The sequence below is a fragment of the Zootoca vivipara genome, chromosome 12, assembly GCF_965207765.1.
Source record: "Zootoca vivipara chromosome 12, rZooViv2.hap1.1, whole genome shotgun sequence".
Lineage (NCBI taxonomy): Eukaryota > Metazoa > Chordata > Lepidosauria > Squamata > Lacertidae > Zootoca > Zootoca vivipara.
The window spans coordinates 14,382,534-14,399,614 of record NC_142595.1 but is presented as its reverse complement, the minus strand read 5'-3'; the positions used below and the strand labels follow the sequence as shown (position 1 = coordinate 14,399,614).

At 47.5% G+C, this 17,081-nt stretch overlaps 1 protein-coding gene across 1 annotated transcript in view; it reads right to left on the bottom strand.

Annotated features, from left to right (window-relative positions):
- Nucleotides 1–17,081, bottom strand: part of LOC118094582 (uncharacterized) — a 127,964-nt gene that overhangs the window by 6,491 nt on the left and 104,392 nt on the right. The window contains exons 51-60 of the mRNA XM_088655102.1: nt 16,246–16,314; nt 14,357–14,461; nt 12,609–12,677; nt 12,190–12,291; nt 9,635–9,697; nt 9,085–9,189; nt 7,252–7,323; nt 6,520–6,604; nt 3,557–3,633; nt 915–1,058 (exon numbers count right to left, since the gene is read on the bottom strand). Coding sequence (XP_088511228.1) covers nt 915–1,058; nt 3,557–3,633; nt 6,520–6,604; nt 7,252–7,323; nt 9,085–9,189; nt 9,635–9,697; nt 12,190–12,291; nt 12,609–12,677; nt 14,357–14,461; nt 16,246–16,314 — 891 coding nt within the window. The remainder of the gene's footprint in view (nt 1–914; nt 1,059–3,556; nt 3,634–6,519; nt 6,605–7,251; nt 7,324–9,084; nt 9,190–9,634; nt 9,698–12,189; nt 12,292–12,608; nt 12,678–14,356; nt 14,462–16,245; nt 16,315–17,081) is intronic.

Sequence of the window (17,081 nt, the reverse complement as noted above, 5' to 3'; positions counted from 1 at the left end):
CACACACACACACAAAATAAAGAGCTGATCAGACGGCCGAGACAGTGAATCACAATAATGCCTTACTCCTAACAGTAGTTGCTGCTGGGCAACCTTGTCTCTCTCAGACTTCCATTCATTCACTTGCATGCTGTGACTCAGTTCTGCGCATGCTGGAGAAGGGTATGTCATTTTAGGAGGCAAGAGTTTACCAGTATTTTTGCAAATTTCTTCAGTTTTTGGGTCTGAGAAATTCAAATCTGCTATTATGTTTGTGATTGGACCACATTTAGCTTGGTAAGCCTACGTTTGATGAAGAAGCACATAAACTGCTTTCGGAAAACCAATAATTTTGCTTTTAGCTTCTGAAAATGTCAAGTAACGCTAAATTATAACATGTAACAGAGGGTTTCAACCTTTTTTGAGCCCATGAATCCCTTAACCAACTACATTCTTTCTGCAGCACCCCTGTGGGGCTGAGGAGCCCAGTTAAGTCACCCCTTGCCTGAAGAGCTGGCAGCCTCTCACCCTTCCTTGAACACCCTCTAATACAGTGTTTCCCAACCAGTGTGCCTCCAGATGTTTTGGGACTACAACTCCCATCATCCCTAGCTAGCACGACCAGTGGTCAGGAATGATGGGAGTTGTAGTCCCAAAACATCTGGAGGCACACTGGTTGGGAAACACTGCTCTAAATAATAATAATAATAATAATAATAATAATAATAATAATAATAATAATAATAATAATAAATTTATACCCCACACATCTTTACTCCTTGTGGAGTGTTCCCTCAGCCTCCTCTGCCCCTCTCATTGGAAGTCCTCTGGGCAGCTGCTTCTGCTTTCCCTGGTCTCTGAGCTGCCCACCCCACCCAAAAGAGAGGTGCCCCCTCCCCCCAAAATATTTTGCTTCAGCTCCAGAGAGCACTCACTATCTGTGTCTGCGTACACCAGCTCATCAAAGGCTTCCTCCTCCGTTAAGTTGATTCCCAAGTTATAGGCCGTGCTCTGCAGGGCTCCAAGATCAATGGTTCCATCGAAGTCCTTGTTGAAGGAATCATAAGCATTGCGGAATGCTGTACAGAAGTTTGAGGTGGGGGAAAGAAGAGGGAAGACACAGGGGAATACAAAAAAATGATTTGCTCGGAGAATCCGTGAAAAGAATTAAGCACCTACCGGCCAAATGTCTTCTATGAATGCTCCCCACCTCTGCCTCTGCATTCGAAACCCCATCCTATATAATAAAGTCCAAGTGTCCCTGCGTCCAAGTTGTCCCGTGTGTCCCTGGGTTACTGCGCATGTACCCCAGAGACACAGGGATTGGACGGAGAGACAGGACGCACACACGCGCGCGCTCCCCCCACCTTCCGTTTCCCTGCGGCTGCCAACCGCCGCTCCTGGCTGGACTGAGCGTTGGCGGCGGCGGGGGGGGGGGAAGAGCGTGCACGTGTGTGCGTCCAGCAAGGACAGGTCCCGGCAGCGGCGGACCAAGATGGCGGCATCGGGCTCCGGGGCCTTCCTCAAGCCCCTCAGGTGTGGGGATCCAAGGAAGGAAAGGCGGCCTCCCGTCCACTCCGGGCCCTTCCCTGAGCGCTACCCAGACGGCGGGAGTCCGAGGCGAGGCAGCCTCCGCTTCTTCTCCCCGCACCTGGGCAGGTCCTTGACGAGGGCCTGCAGCTCGGAGAGGAGCTGGTAGTGGCGCTCCTGCTGACGGGCCAGCCGGTCGCCCCCGCCGAAGCCTCCCAGTCCTCCGGCTCCTGCTGCTGCGGCTCCGGCAGCCAGGCTTCCCCCCGTCGTCGTCGTAGGCGAAGCCTGCGACGAAGCGCACCATGGCTGAGGGAGGCGGCTAGGCCCAGGCGCCAGACTCTGCCTCCCCTCGCACGCTTTCCCTCCGTGAGGGGCCTGCCCTTCAAGGCCAGGCGCTGCTTGCCGTGCCTGCCCCTGTGCCTCTGGGCGTGAGCAAAGGGCTGTCCCTTTCTCCTCCGCCGAAGCGGAGGGCGAAGGGCGGGCTGCCAGGCGCCCACAAAGGCAGGGTTAGGTGAGACCGTGTGTGTGTGAGGGGACAGCGGCAGGAGGGCTTGGCCGGCGCGGGGGAAAGGAAGGGGGGAAGCCTTTGTGTAGTGAGGGGAAGAATAGGGGGCTCTCTCCTTCGCCACCCTCCCCTCGAATCAGCCCCCTCTTCCCTTTGTCTCGCCTCCCTAACCCCTTTTCCCAGCGGCGGGAACGGTGCTCGCTCTGGAACTCATTGTCGGGCAGCAACGCCTCTGAGCGTGTGCAGAGTGCCCACACTTTTCTAGCGCCTGTTTTCTAAACGGGCTGAATGACACTAGTGTTTACATAAATTGCTATCCTTAGTGCACTAGCAAAGTCAGTAGTCCTCAAGCTTTTCTGACCCAGAACTCACCTTTAACACAGACAAGCAATTGGGGAACCATTTCTTAATTATTTACCACACAGACTTCTCCCCACTTACATGTGACCAACTCGAGTGCAAATGCAAATGCATATAGGTGCAGCGCTGGGAAACAAATAATTTGACCCAAACCCAGAAGTGGCGGGAGAGAGCTGGAGAGCCCTCATGGCTCACAATTTCGTTTATGTGCGTGGGGGCCCCCGTGTAATGGGGTTGGGAAAACACCTGTATATTTGTATGGTGGAAGTGCAGCTATTGCACACCCCCCCCCCCCTTAGATAAGGATGTGAATCAGCAGGATTTAAACTCACCAGTTGAAGACCAGTGGTCTAAATAATAAGTTTCATTGCTTTCAATGAAAATGAATGTGTACTAACTTTGTCTAGATTGTATCCCCGCATTGACTGATTACCATTGCTTATTCCCACCCCAACCCCAAAATTCTGGAAATTGTTTCATGAGGATATTGACTGCTGTGAGTCTTTCATGTAATGCATGTATGTTCTTGCTTACATTTCCCTAGCTTGTTTGTCTGTATGTTTAATCCTTCTCTCTTATAACTGAATTTGTATTTTAGAATTCAGTAAGATACATTTCAGTAAGATACAATTCAGTAAGATACAGTAAGAGGGCACTAGGAGAAGGGGACGACAGAGGACGAGATGGTTGGACAGTGTTCTCGAAGCTACCAACATGAGTCAGACCAAACTGTGGGAGGCAGTGCAAGACAGGAGTGCCTGGCGTGCTATGGTCCATGGGGTCACAAAGAGTTGGACACGACTAAACGACTAAACAACAACAACAACAAGATACATTTGTAAAACAAAACAAAACAAAATATATTGGGAGGCATCCTAGGACCTCTCTGGTCTTGACCTTCCCAACCTCTGAGCAAAATAAAAAAGAGCAGGTAGGGTTTGTAGTATCTACAGTGGCTTTCAGACCTATGAGTTGGTTGTCTCCAGGGTCTGAAGAAGACTTAACAGTTGCATCGGGGGTAGCCAATGTGGTACCCTCCATATGTTAAGAACTACAATTCCCATGAGACTCAGCCAGCATGGCCAATAGTCAGGAAAAATGGGAGTCATATATGCTCCATCGTATTTGAAGGTGTTCCAGATTGGCTAGCCCAGAATTATGTTTTGCAAACAGGAGAATTACCTTCCAGTTGTGGTTTGGTCAGGTTCCTTGCTGCTCTTGATTTGCCCGTCTCACTGGGAGGCTCAGAAAAGGGAATTCTGCCAAAAATACAAAGAAAGAAGCACAACGTTGATTAGCCGACTCATGGCTTCTCCAAACTTAGCTTTTGCCCTGCTCTTTCTGAGCTTTAATGCCCTGGGTCTGAGCATTTTTTAATTCTATTTTTTCCCTGCGAAAGCCGACTTTTTAAAGCTGCATTGTCAGTTTGGGTTTTCCACAAATTGATGTTTGCTCGGATTGAGCTTTAAAGAGCAGGCTGTCTGTTTTTGTTTTTTTAAAATTGTCATTCATTTGAGAATCCATTAACGGAACGAATGAACTGGAGTACTAGAACTTAAGAAGAGGTAGGCAACTTGGGATTAAAGAGGTTTAACAGTCATTCCAAAAATCGAGAAGGATCTGTCCTCCACTAAAACCATACAGATCATTTTCCCCATACTATTTTCATGTCAATATTTGTAGTTCATTTAAATGAGGCGGTAAATACATTAAGACCAGAGTTAAGATACGGTAATGGGGCACATCCAATGCAGGGTGCTTGTGCAAGGAGAATTTTCCGACTGCAATTCTTTGCCATTGTACCCCCTTTTCCTGAGGGTCGGGGGCTCTCAGTGTTATAAGAATTTTAAGGTCTTAGATATATAATAAATGTTCATAAATGTACCAAGCAAACACGTACATAAATATATAAACCACATGTCTGAAGCAGCACAGGAAGACAGTCCTGAAACCATTTTAACTCCCAAACTGACCAATTGTTTCTCTGCAAGGAGGGAGGAAATGAAAAAAACCTTCCCATTGTCTCAGGAATTAAGTACCGTATATACTCGATTATAAGCCTACCTGAATATAAGCCGAGGCACCTAATTTTACCTCAAAAAACTGGGAAAACTTATTGACTCAAGTATAAATCGAGGGTAGGAAATGCAGCAGCTACTGGTAAATTTCAAAAATAAAAATAAATACTGTCCTGTGCCTTTCCCAGCTGTCGGTGGCGGGGTGGGGAGAGAAGCGGCGAGGAAGGATCCCTTCCTCGCCGCTTCTCCCTCCCTGCCGCCTCACACAGAGCAGGCATAGGACGGGGGTTCGGAGAGTCACAGCGCAGCGCTTCTCCGAACCCCCGATCCTGTGCCTTTCTCCGCTGCCACCCGCCTCACTCGAGTATAAGCCGTGGGCGGCTTTTTCAGCACATTTTTTTGTGCTGAAAAGTAGGCTTACACTCGAGTATATACAGTAATTACCGTCTCAAAGGAATGGCCAGACTACCAGAAAAGGCAATCAGATAACCTGGCAGACAGGAAAAACAACAACATTCGAATTTCTGTTGTAGACCGTCTTTTCTGTGATGTAGGTATGATGTTTGCGTGGACAGGCAGAGTCCCCCCCAAACCCCAGGTGACTCCTGGGCAGAATAATGACTCAATACAACGTGTTATGGGATTAAAATTGGCCACAACTTTATTAAGTTTCAGATGTAGGGAGACCTTGGCTCAGGCATTGGGTGTTTTCCTTACCAGTCCCCAGCCCGGGATCTGGGGGACTTCAGGGTTATCCAGAATGTATGGGGGTTGGGCTGGCTCTGGAGAACGTATGTTCAAGCAGAGAGAGCCCGCCCCCATTCGCCGCCACTGGAGGGGGAGAGCAATGACAACCTCTCGGTGTATGGCCAATGCCTCCCCCCAAGACCCCTTTAACGGGGGAACCCTGAACTTGACGCCACAAAAGGGGTGAGGTCACTGCCTCACGCCCCCCTCCTTTAGGAAGATAGCCAAAATGATTCCGCTCAAGGCCTGAAACCGCCGAAGTTGTGACGTATTGCTACGGGAAAGGCAAAACCTGCCAATGCAGGAAAATTCCTTTCTGGCCCTTCAACAGCGACCTTGACGTAGCAGTGCCTGCATACCTGTGGAAATGAGGTTAACCTCCAAAAGAAAACTTCAATATGGGTGTGGAGGGTGGGAGAAGCTCTGGAGCCAACTGCTGCTTGCAGGTAAGATTCAAATTCTATTGTGTGAGCTGGACAGTCCCTCCCCTTACCTGGCCAGTCCCCTGGCAACACCTCCCCAGGCGGGATTGGACGATTGGCTGGGGTAGGCGGAGACCCCAGGTATCCAGCCTGTGAAGGTAGTGCCAGTTCCAAACTACCAGGGAGCCGCTCTGGGGATCCAGGGGGCTGCGTGCGACCACACAAAAGCCCCCCCCCGTTTAATGTGGGGAGCGGTCATTGTGGGGAGTGCTCTTGGGCTACACCCCTTCTGTGATGTATGTATGGAGGGGTGGTCTGGCACTCCAGGCATAGCTGCCAAGTCTCCCGTATTCCCCGGGAAACCCCCGTTTTTTCAGCTGCCCCCAGCTGAAAAAATGGATTCCCCCCCCCGGTTTATTCTGGCGCGGTGGCCATTTTGGAACTGGGCGGAGCATGCTCAGAAGCGACTTTTGATGCTGCTTTGCCCAGTTCCAAAATGGCTGCAGCGCAACTTCTGGTGCGGTGGCCATTTTGGAACAGGGCAGAGCAGCATCAAAAGTCGCTTCTGAGCATGCTCCGCCCAGTTCCAAAATGGCGGCAGCGCTACTTCCGGTCCAGTCCCTTATTTCTCAGGCCGGAACTTGGCAGGTATGGCTCCAGGGCAGGGAATTTCAAAATGGATATATAAGGCCTTGCACATCATGGTTATGGGTTCCTCCTCCTTCCTGCATGTGGTGAGTGAGCACCCTGTTGCAACAGTCAATAAAGATCAGGCTTACTAGCTGCTTTGCTTCTCAATATTCTCTGGTTGGTCTCTTGTTATTTTCTCCTACCGATAGAGAAGCTACAAAAGGACTCTATATGGGTTCTGGGTACCCCAAATGGGAAAAGGAGCAGTTTTTTTTACTTATATCATCAGTTAGGTGGAGGGAGCTTGCATGAGTGAGCCCTGACTAACCTGTTTGGTGGCTCTTGGTGGTGCCTCTCTGTTACCTTTGGAAACCTGATGGACTTTGCATGTAACTTTTTACCCACATAGGTTCCTGTGAAGAAAATGAGATTTGCATAAACCGTCACCCGTTTATTCAGCATTCATCCTGATTTACTTGCACAAAACGTACACAGTGTTTTATTTACAGTGGTACCTCGGGTTACGAACTTAATTCGTTCTGGAGGTCCGTTCTTAACCCGAAACCGTTCTTAACCTGAGGTACCACTTTAGCTAACGGGGCCTCCCGCTGCCACCGCCGCCGTGCGATTTCCGTTCTCATCCTGGAGCAAAGTTCGCAACCCGGAGCAACTACTTCTGGGTTACGCGGAGTTTGTAACCCGAGGTACCACTGTATTTCCTTGATTAAATTTATATCCTAGCCTTCCTTCCAAAGGATAGACTATGTTGAGTCTCTACTGAGCATTTGTCTGGATTTGCTTATGGGGCAGTTATGTGGCAATGAACTATTATTATTATTATTATTATTATTATTATTATTATTATTATTATTAGCATTTTACCCTGCTATTCAGCCATAAAGTGTCTCTTGGAGGCTGTAGAAGTGAGGCAAAGACGTTGGGAGGGCACTAAGCACTGCCATAGGTTGTGAAGCTACCAAGTCCAAGAAATGGGCTTTCCCCCAATCTGTTGCCTCTATATTTCCATCGCCAAAGGTAAAGCAACAACAACAAAACTCACCCTCCATCTCCGAGCGGGCTAGAGTGACATTGCAAGCCCTTACAAACTCTTTCAAATTCACCGTCCCGTCCTCTGCAAGGCAAAAAGAGAGAAGGACTTGAGAAAGGCCAATGTACTTTTAAAAACCCCATTGCAGAGAAAGAAGGGGGAGAGCACAGCCTTCCTTACACGGCTTCCTTCCAGATTAAAAGGAAAAATGCCTCTTAAAGAACTGCATTGCAGTTTTCTTCACAAACATTATTGTTGTTTTATTTATTGAATTTATATACCGCACTATACCCGGGGGGTCTCAGGGCAGTTCACAGAATAAAATCAAGATATAAAACCACAAAATACATAATAAAAATAAAAACAACAACCCAATAGCCCCACCCAACACATTTTAAAAGTGCACAGGATATACATAAACCACATTTTGACCTCACTAACATGGAGTGACAGATTCCCCAAGACAGATCATAGCAACAAGTAATAATAATAATAATAAAATATTATTTATATGCTGCCCATCTGACTGGGTTGCCCCAGTCAGTAGCCATATGCCATATATTATATAACTCTCTCTCTGTGTGTGTGTGTGTGTGTGACACACACACACACAGTATCCAATTAAAACAAGCTCTGCCATTTAAAGTAACTTAAAATAAACTTAAAAAGCAGAGACATCACCAAAGGTCCATATAGTTAAAGCTATGGTTTTCCCAGTAGTGATGTATGAAAGTGAGAGCTGGACCATAAAGAAAGCTGATCACCAAAGAATTGATGCTTTTGAATTATGGTGCTGGAGGAGACTCTTGAGAGCCCCATGGACTGCAAGAAGATCAAACCTATCCATTCTTAAGGAAATCAGCCCTGAGCACTCACTGGAAGGACAGAGCCTGAAGCTGAGGCTCCAATACTTTGGCCACCTCATGAGAAGAGAAGACTCCCTGGAAAAGACCCTGATGTTGGGAAAGATTGAGGGCACTAGGAGAAGGGGACGACAGAAGATGAGATGGTTGGACAGTGTTCTTGAAGCTACGAACATGAGTTTGACCAAACTGTGGGAGGCAGTGGAAGACAGGAGTGCCTGGCGTGCTATGGTCCATGGGGTCACGAAGAGTCGGATATGACTAAACAATAAGAACAAAATAAAAATACAGACCTTTCTAAAACAGCAGTCATTTGAAAAAACAAGGACATATAAAATAGCCTTAGCTCAGCTAAAAACTGACAATCTGCCTCACTCTCTGAACGCCAACTGATATGTAAGGGTTTATACAAATTTCCAAAGGGCAAGGCCCCAAAAATTGCCTTGAAACCAACCTTTTGAAACTGAAGGCAGTAGTGACTGAAACCTATTTGTTCACAGTAGTTTGACTCTGTAGAAAATATTAAAATAACGGACCACATAATAATGGACAGATCTCCCGAAATATGAATCACTCTATTAAAAATTCAGAATGAATGGCAAAGGCTAGTGAACAGCCTTTATCAGCCTTGGACTCCCAGATGTTGTTGGACTACAATTCCCATCATCCCTAGCTAGCAGGACCAGTGGTCAGAGGTGATGGGAGTTGTAATCTAACAACATTTGGGGACCTAAGGTCGAGTAAGTTTGCGCTAGAGTATGGTGGGTGATGGGTGAACTCTAAGGACCTGGACAGGACTTGTGACCTTGTTATCCCATCGGAGAGTTGTCGATGGATGTGCCACAAGAGAGTCACCCAGACTGTGGACCAAAAGTCTGCATCAACCTGTGTGATATGCAGATGTGAAGGTTTGGGGAGTCATATTTTAGAACTCTTAGTCCCATGGTCTAATGAAGATGAGAAGACCATGGGACACACTCACCATTCATCATTGCAATCTTCTGCGCTTCCTCCAGTTCTTCCTGTGTTAAGAAGATTCCCATGCCACCTAGGACAGTGTCCAGGTCGCTAATATCCACTTTTTCATCTTTAAAGGAAAAGAAATACAGATTCATCATATTAAACTGTGGAAAACTAATCCCATCTGGTGCCTCATTTGGCCCCTCCGCGTCTCGCGGGCTCGGTTGCCCCCGAACTTGTGGCGCAGAGCTGCCCGCAGCAGCTGCGGCGCTCCGACAGAGAGGTGGGCTCTTCCCTGGACTCAACTCTCGGGCCCCGAACTCTCAACCTGGAGCCCCTGAGAGCCCGGCACCCAGCACCCCCAAGTGCCTATGGGTAAGATGGCCCTGAACGTACTCTGGCTAGAAGGAAGAGAGGTGGTGGTGAGGCGCCATGGCACCATAGCTGGGAGAAGAACGCTTGGGGTCAAGGCAGACCCACCTTAAGGTCCTGGGTGGGTTAAAAAGCTTGCAAGCCTTAATCTAGAAGATAGCCACTGCCTCTCCATTTTCCACGTGAAGGTTAAAACTCACCCTGAATACTGGGGAGGTCTTGAATGGCCCACATGAAGTCTTTCATATTCACAGTACCATCCTCTGTAAGGCAAAAAGATTAGCTGGGATGGGAAAGAGAGACCCACGCTGCTGCTTCCCTGGATGAATTATCATATTGATTCATATGCTGTCGGAGGGTTCTTGTCCTTGTCTTGTTGGGCTGGGCATGTGATAAAGGGGAGCCATTCTGGGGTGAAGGCGTCGCCTCCCTCTCGCCCATCACAGTTTCCCCCAGGAGAACATTATTTCACTGCTGATGGCTCATTTTGCAATTTTTTTTTTTAATGTACATTTTAATGTAGTATACGGCAAGGGGCCTTCACACTGTTCCTTGTAGCAGGTGTCTAAGAAACTGAAAATAATGATAATATCAAACTAAGCATTTTCCCTCCCTTCCTTTGACTCAACCTGAAGGCAGAGTTAAGATCTAAACAACAACAATAATAATGTTTATATATCTCCACCAAAGTGCAGGGAGTCTGAAGTTTGCTGATCTCGATATACAGTGGTGCCTCGCAAGACGAATTTAATTCGTTCCGTGAGTCAATTCGTTTTGCGAAAAATTCGTTTTGCGAATCGTGGTTTCCCATAGGAATGCATTGAAGTTTCTTTTTTTTGCTCATAGGAACGCATTAATTAAATTTCAATGCATTCCTATGGGAAACCGTGATTTGCAAGACGAATTTTTCGCAAAACGAATTCGTCTTGCGAGTCGCCATCAGATCGCAAGACGCATTCGACTTGTGAGGTACCACTGTAGAAGAAGGCACCAGCACAACAATATTTGGTCTTACAGCTCAACTATAAGACCAAAAAGAACATACTTTAAAAAACAATAATGTTACAATCACTGTTTTATTCTGGATTGCTTTATTTGAAGTTTTCATGTGTTGTAAACCGCTCTGAGATATTCCCCCCCCCTTTAAAATAGGAGGAGGTATAGAAATGAAATGAGTAAGAATGAGAAACTTTCATTCAGAAGTCTTCTGCAGCACCTCAAGAAGTACTGCGTTAAGAGTCACAATCTTTCAGTCTAGCAATTTAGAGGGCCTGGGAGGCTTTCAAATCAATTTGCTACAGAAAGACACATCCAGGCATGTTTTATTGGAAAGATTGGCTCTTCCTTCAACTAATTGCCTTGTCTAATCCTCTTTTGAAGACATCCTTGTTGGTGGCCGCCATCTTGTAATGGCAAAATCAAATCAAGAGTTTTAACTATGCACTGTGTAAAGCAGTACCGGTAGTTCCTTCTGCCTGTCCTGAATATCCCACCGTTCAGCTCTAAGGGCCTTCTGGTGGTTCCCTCACTGTGAGAAGTGAGGTTTCAGGGAACCGGGCAGAGGCCTTCTTGGTAGTGGTGCCCGCCCTGTGGAACGCCCTCCCGCCAGAGACATCAAGGAGAAAAACAACTACACGACCTTCCATACCGTGTTTCTCCAAAAATAAGCCATACCCCGAAAATAAGCCATAGTGATAGGCAGTTTAACCTTGTAGGTTAAACTGTACCATACTTAATAATAAAAAAGACATCCCCTGAAAATAAGCCACCGTGTGTTTTTTTGAGGAAAAATAAATATAAGACGGTGTCTTATTTTTGGAGAAACACGGTAGACACCTGAAGGCAGCTTTTAATGTGTGTTCTTATCTATTCAGTTGGAAGCTGCCCAGAGTGGCTGGGGCAACCCAGTCAGATGGACAGGATACAAAAATATATTATCATTATAGCATGATGAGAAATGGAGCGGGGGAGGGGTGGCACTTACAGTGGTACCTCGGTTTTCGAGCATCTCAGAAGCCGAACGTTTTGGTTTTCGAATACCCAAAACCCAGAAGTAATTGCTTCTGGAAGTCGAACGGCTTCCAATGCATGTTTTCCCATTTTCTCCACTGACTTTGGAGACTGCCCTCTGGGCCTCGGTTGTCGAACGTTTCGGAAGTCGAACGGTCTTCTGGAAAGGATTACGTTCGACAACCAGGGTACCACTGTATTTCTATCCCAGGAAGATGAAAGCAGTTGTGAGAAAATATGGGGGAATTGCAATTTGATGGTGATGTCTTCCATAAATGCCCATGAAGGAGAAAGGGCAGTTACACATAAAAAGCACCCTGGAAGCATCCTAATTGGAAGGAGGGTGGGCAGTGAGTGGCTGATAATTCCACCCCCCACTCCCCGTCCCTGGCTTTGTGTAGTCCCCACCCTGCAAAAATTAAAAGCACCCTCCCTGAGTTGCTTTTCCAAGCATGGGAGAAAGAGATGATGAAGATATTTTTTCCCCTGAGGGTGAAAAGCAGCCCAGGGAAGAGAATTTTGAGTTGAAAAAAAAATGAACAGGGGGAAAGGTCTATAGTGCAGCCTCCCTCCTTTCTGCCATACAGATTCACAGCCCACTCCTGGCTGCTTTGGGTTACAAAAGTTAAAAAGAACGTGAACATGGAATATGTACTGTAGCTTGAGCATCAGGTGTGGACCATTGGTGGCACTGAGGACTTTTCAGGGACATGATGCAAAGGTGAACCCAGTGATTCATACTCACTATTGATTGTCCTTTTGATAGCCTCCTGAACTTCCATCTGAGTTAAGTGAAGCCCCATAGCACCCAGGATAGAATCCAGCTTGCTGACATCCACCATTTTGCCTTGAACAGAAGGGGAGGGAACGCTCAGTAGCAATTCATACCCATCACTTCCATTGTGTAAAGTTAATTCCAGATATTTTCCATGTTATTCACGAAACGTAGTTTGGTCCAAAGGCTCCTCCCTGTCCCCACTTTGAGGCTCCAGAATGTCCGAAGAGCGCTATAGTTACTAATTAATTAATTATTTGTTGTCACGAACCATGTGCACAAGAATGTGCACATGTGGCACAGAATAAAGAGATCGGTGTTTTTAATAATAATTTCTTGACCCAACTGCATTGTAACCACCCATCTTTCAATATTACGGTTCAGCTCACCAGTCTGCTGGCTTGACAAGACCGAATGCACCCCTCTCTTAAATGTTTCCACGTCCACCGTCCCATCCGCTGCAAGGAACAAAAAGAAGTTGTGAACGAGACACAAAAGTGCTAAGCGGCTTGGAAGGTGGCGGCAGCGGGAGCCAGAAAAGCAGTTTCACTATTGCTTTGGCAGAGAGACAGCTCTCAAGCTCAAACCAATGTGAGGGGCACGAATTGGGCCAAAAACTCTTCTCCTCCCCCAGCGGCACAGATATTAGTCCCAAAGTCTTAATATCTATCTCAGGGTTTCCCAAACTTGGGTCTCCAGCTGTTTTTGGACTACAATTCCCATTCGTCTCTGACCACCGGTCCTACTAGCTAGGGGTGATGGGAGTTGTAGTCCAAAAACAGCTGCAGACCCAGGTTTCGGAAACCCTGATCTATCTGAATAAACAACAAGGAAACATGCCAATGCATAATTTTAAAAAATTGCCCTAAACATAATCAGTTAAAAAACAAAAACAAAAAAAACCAAGAGACAAAAGCAGACAGGGTAGGGATCAAGCAATCGGCAGGGTCTTGAGTTGCAGGGTCTTGAGGAACCCTCTGGGGAACTTTGTAACCCCCACTTTTTTGCTTAGGGGCAAAAAAGATCTGTGGTAGGAGTGGCATCAGTAGCAACAGTCCACCTGGAGGGGTAGGGTTTGGAAAACTGACTCTTCTATTTCTTATTTTTTCCTTCCCAAAAGGCTACCTGCTGACCAGGGAGAGGCAGTCACAAGTCCTCTACCCTATATTTTGACTTGGCATAGGTGAAGATCAACTACTGCCAGGAAGAGGCAGTCACAAGTCCTCTACCCCAGTGTTTCTCAACCTTTTTTGGGCAACGGCACACTTGTTCCGTGAAAAAAATCATGAGGCACACCACCATTAAAAAAGTTTAAAAATTTAACTCTGTGCTGCCCTATATTATAATTATGACTGTAAGAAACACTTGCCAAATATTGCTTTCCGGTGGGTTAGTGTAGAATATTGGCGGCCGCCAGGCTCGTTTGCACTGAGCTTTGGGAAAGAGTAAGAGAAATATTGCTTTCCGGCGGGTTAGTGTTGTGTATTGGCGGCCGCCAGGCACGTGACAATGTAAATCGCCCTTCTTGTCGCCGCACGTCGCGGCACACCAGCCAGCGTCTCACGGCACACTAGTGTGCCGCGGAACAGTGGTTGAGAAACGCTGCTCTACCCTATATTTTGACTTGGCATAGGTGAAGATCAACTACTCTGCCACTATGAATAAAAATGGGTGCTTCTGTATACAGTATTTTCACAGTTTTTACCTGGAGGGAGTGGGGAACCTGTGCCCCCTCAATCAGCTCTAGCCGCCATGACCAATGGTCAGAGATGATGAGCCTTGCAGCCCATCTAGAGGAACACGACTTCTCCCCTCCTGTTTCAGAATGGTGTCCTTCATGTTGTGTGTCTCCCATGCTCCTGCCCAGAAGCCACTGATAACCATTGACATTTTTGTACATGAGGATTAAACTATATGTAATGCAGATTTTGAAGGATGCACCCAAAGCTATTTTTGGTTGTCCCGTCAGGTTCATTTTGCCATGTGATTTTGAGCGGTGGCTGCAGCACAAGCAATTTGACTGTTCCCCTAACCTTTCATAAACAAAACTGATCAGAAGAGTTGTCTTGCTGAATTAAATCAAGCTCATCTAGCACTTAGCAGCAGCAGCGAGATATAAAGAATCAAAGAAACCAACCATCAATTGGAGTACATTTCAACGCCTCATACAGCTGCTTGTTGGTTAACTGGGTGCCCATTTCATCCAAGACTTCCTCCAGGTTTTCGATAGCAACCCTTTTCTCTGCAAAAGAGGCAACAGTGTTGGCAACAACCTTTTGCCGAATGCCCAAAGATTTGTGCAAAACGTGCTTGGGATCCCAACACTGTCCTCGCAGTGCAATGCTCTCCTCAAAAGGGTCGAGATTTTGCGAGTGTCCCATATAACTGCTCAGAGGGTGCACATGAAGTGCCCTGCCTAAAAACTTACCTTGAGGGACAGCATGGGGATGCAGCAGAGCACCTCTGCAGGTCCTGGCAAAGCGTCTTTTCCTGCCGGGAACCAGAACTACGAGGTCCAAAATCCCCAGCAGGAAACTAACACTATGTGCATCATTTCTACCAGGGAGAAAGCCCCACAATGGTCAAGGTGGGACTTCTCCCTGGCAGAAATGATGTGCGTAGTGTCCGTTTCCCTCCAGGGATTCTGGGGCTGCTAGTCACAGAATTCTAGAATCTTAGAATCATGGTCCAACCCCCTTCCCAACACAGGAAATCCAGGGCTAGAGCTGTCCAGAAGGCTCTGCTTGAAGACTTCTACCAAGAGAGAAATGAAGGAGGAGCAAAGAGAGACAAGACAAAGGAGCCTCAAGTTGCTAGGTAGGTAAGGTAAAGGACCCCTGGACAGTTTTAGTCCAGTCAAAGGTGACCATGGGGTTGTGGCGCTCATCTCGCTTTCAGGCTGAGGGAGCCAGTGTTTGTTCACAGACAGCTTTCCGGATCATGTGGCCAGCAGTACTAAACCGCTTCTGGCGCAATGGAACACCATGACAGAAACCAGACCGCATGGAAATGCCATTTACCTTCCCACCACAGCGCTACCTATTTATCTACTTGCACTGGCATGCTTTTGAACTGCTAGGTTGTCAGGAGCTGGGACAGAGCAATGGGAGCTCGCCCCATTGCAGGGATTTGAACTGCCAATCTTCTGATTGGCAAGCCCAAGAGCAGGGGATTCGGCAACCTAAGGCCCATGGGCCACAAGCAGCCCATGGGGGTCATTTAACCGCCCCATGGACTCCCGCCACCCGCTCGGTCGACTCCCGTGCGCCACGTTAAACCAGCGCAGAGCAAAGCAGAGACCACCTTCCACGATGCTGGTCGGCTTCCCATTGGCTGCAGGAAACTCCTGCAGCCAATGGGAAGCTGCATACGCCTCCTCCGCACTGGAAGGAGCGCCCAGAAAGAGCATTTGCGCATTCGTTTGCGCGCACACACTCCAGCCCAAGCCACAAAAACTTTGCCGACCCCTGGGCAAGAGGCTGAGTGGTATAGACCACAGCGCCACCCGTGTCCCATGCTGGGGAAGGACCTTGGGGAAGAGAAGGCTTCGGGAACAATGGAAGAACTATGGGAAGACAGTGACCTTTAGTTCTCATTGTGTCTCATTGGGGCAAGATCTATTGCAGAGAGTTACTTGGCTCATTAGATCTGAGCTGTTTTGTTTCTTTGAATAAGGAGTTAACTTCACTGGCACCTTGTGAGTTATTACTCACCTGTCCCTGACAATGATTGTATTCATTTTTCCGCAAGACAGAAACGCATTACAGCCTACAATCTCACATCCGTAACACATTTGCAACCAGTTTCCACATGCCTTTGAACTGCTTGAATATTCAGCACCCAATGGCTCATATCTGAATGCCGGAATCACCTCTACTGAGCAGAACTATGTCTAGGGTGATATGAAAACTGTGCCACATATAGAGTCCACAAATAGTACAGTAACTTATTGGTATGTCCAGGGACTCCCCCCCCCCCAAAACAATGGGTTTGTTAGTGTGATTGGTTTTAAGGCTCTCAACTTACTGGTTGATGACAACCCTCGGAGCGCTTGGATTTCTTTGAGACAGGCACTGAGGTTTACAGTTCCATCCTCTGCAATGCAGGGAAAAAGAAACAGCAATAGACTGGTCCCATAGCCACTGACATCATTTAAATCGCTGTCCCGGAAAACATCACAGACACTTTGGGTGGTCAAGAACATGGCAGAGCAGCATAGCTGTTGTCCAGGACTGGCCACTGGAGAACATTACACTGATTTTTTTGAAAGAGGTTTGTTGGTTACCAGCCAGCTTTTAGGCTAAAAATTCACTGTTCTGAGGGTAACCTTTAGTGTACACACCAGAGGACATGTGTACTCTTGTTTGTGATTTAAGACCAGATGTGCAAATCTGCCTCCTAGCATAGGAAGATTAAACCCTACATTGGGAAAGCCCTTCTCCCTCTCCCCACCTCTCCTCCCCTCCCTTCCCGCCCACCCGCCCTGAGCCAGAGGCCGGAGGAGCCGGTTCCATGCCCGCTGGAGCCTCCTCTCACCGCCGCCTCGTTCTCCCCCTCAGTGCGCAGCCCCAGCATGGACGTTAGGTTTTAGCCTTCCACGCCCACCACCGTTGGTTCCTTGCCTGGGGCTGACCCCGAGGGGTGGATGGCTGGCGGGCCATCCTACCCCACCCCACCCCTTATTCCCCACGTCGTCATCGTCTTCTTCAAGAGCTAACTGCAGTTTTTATGCTTCAGCTCCTTCCCTCCCTCCAAATGAAATCTACAGTAGTTCAAAATGCTATCGTAGTTCTTAGCATGCGTGCAAGTAAGGGCATTTAAACATCTGTGCATTTAAGCTTTTGGCTTCATTTACTGGTACT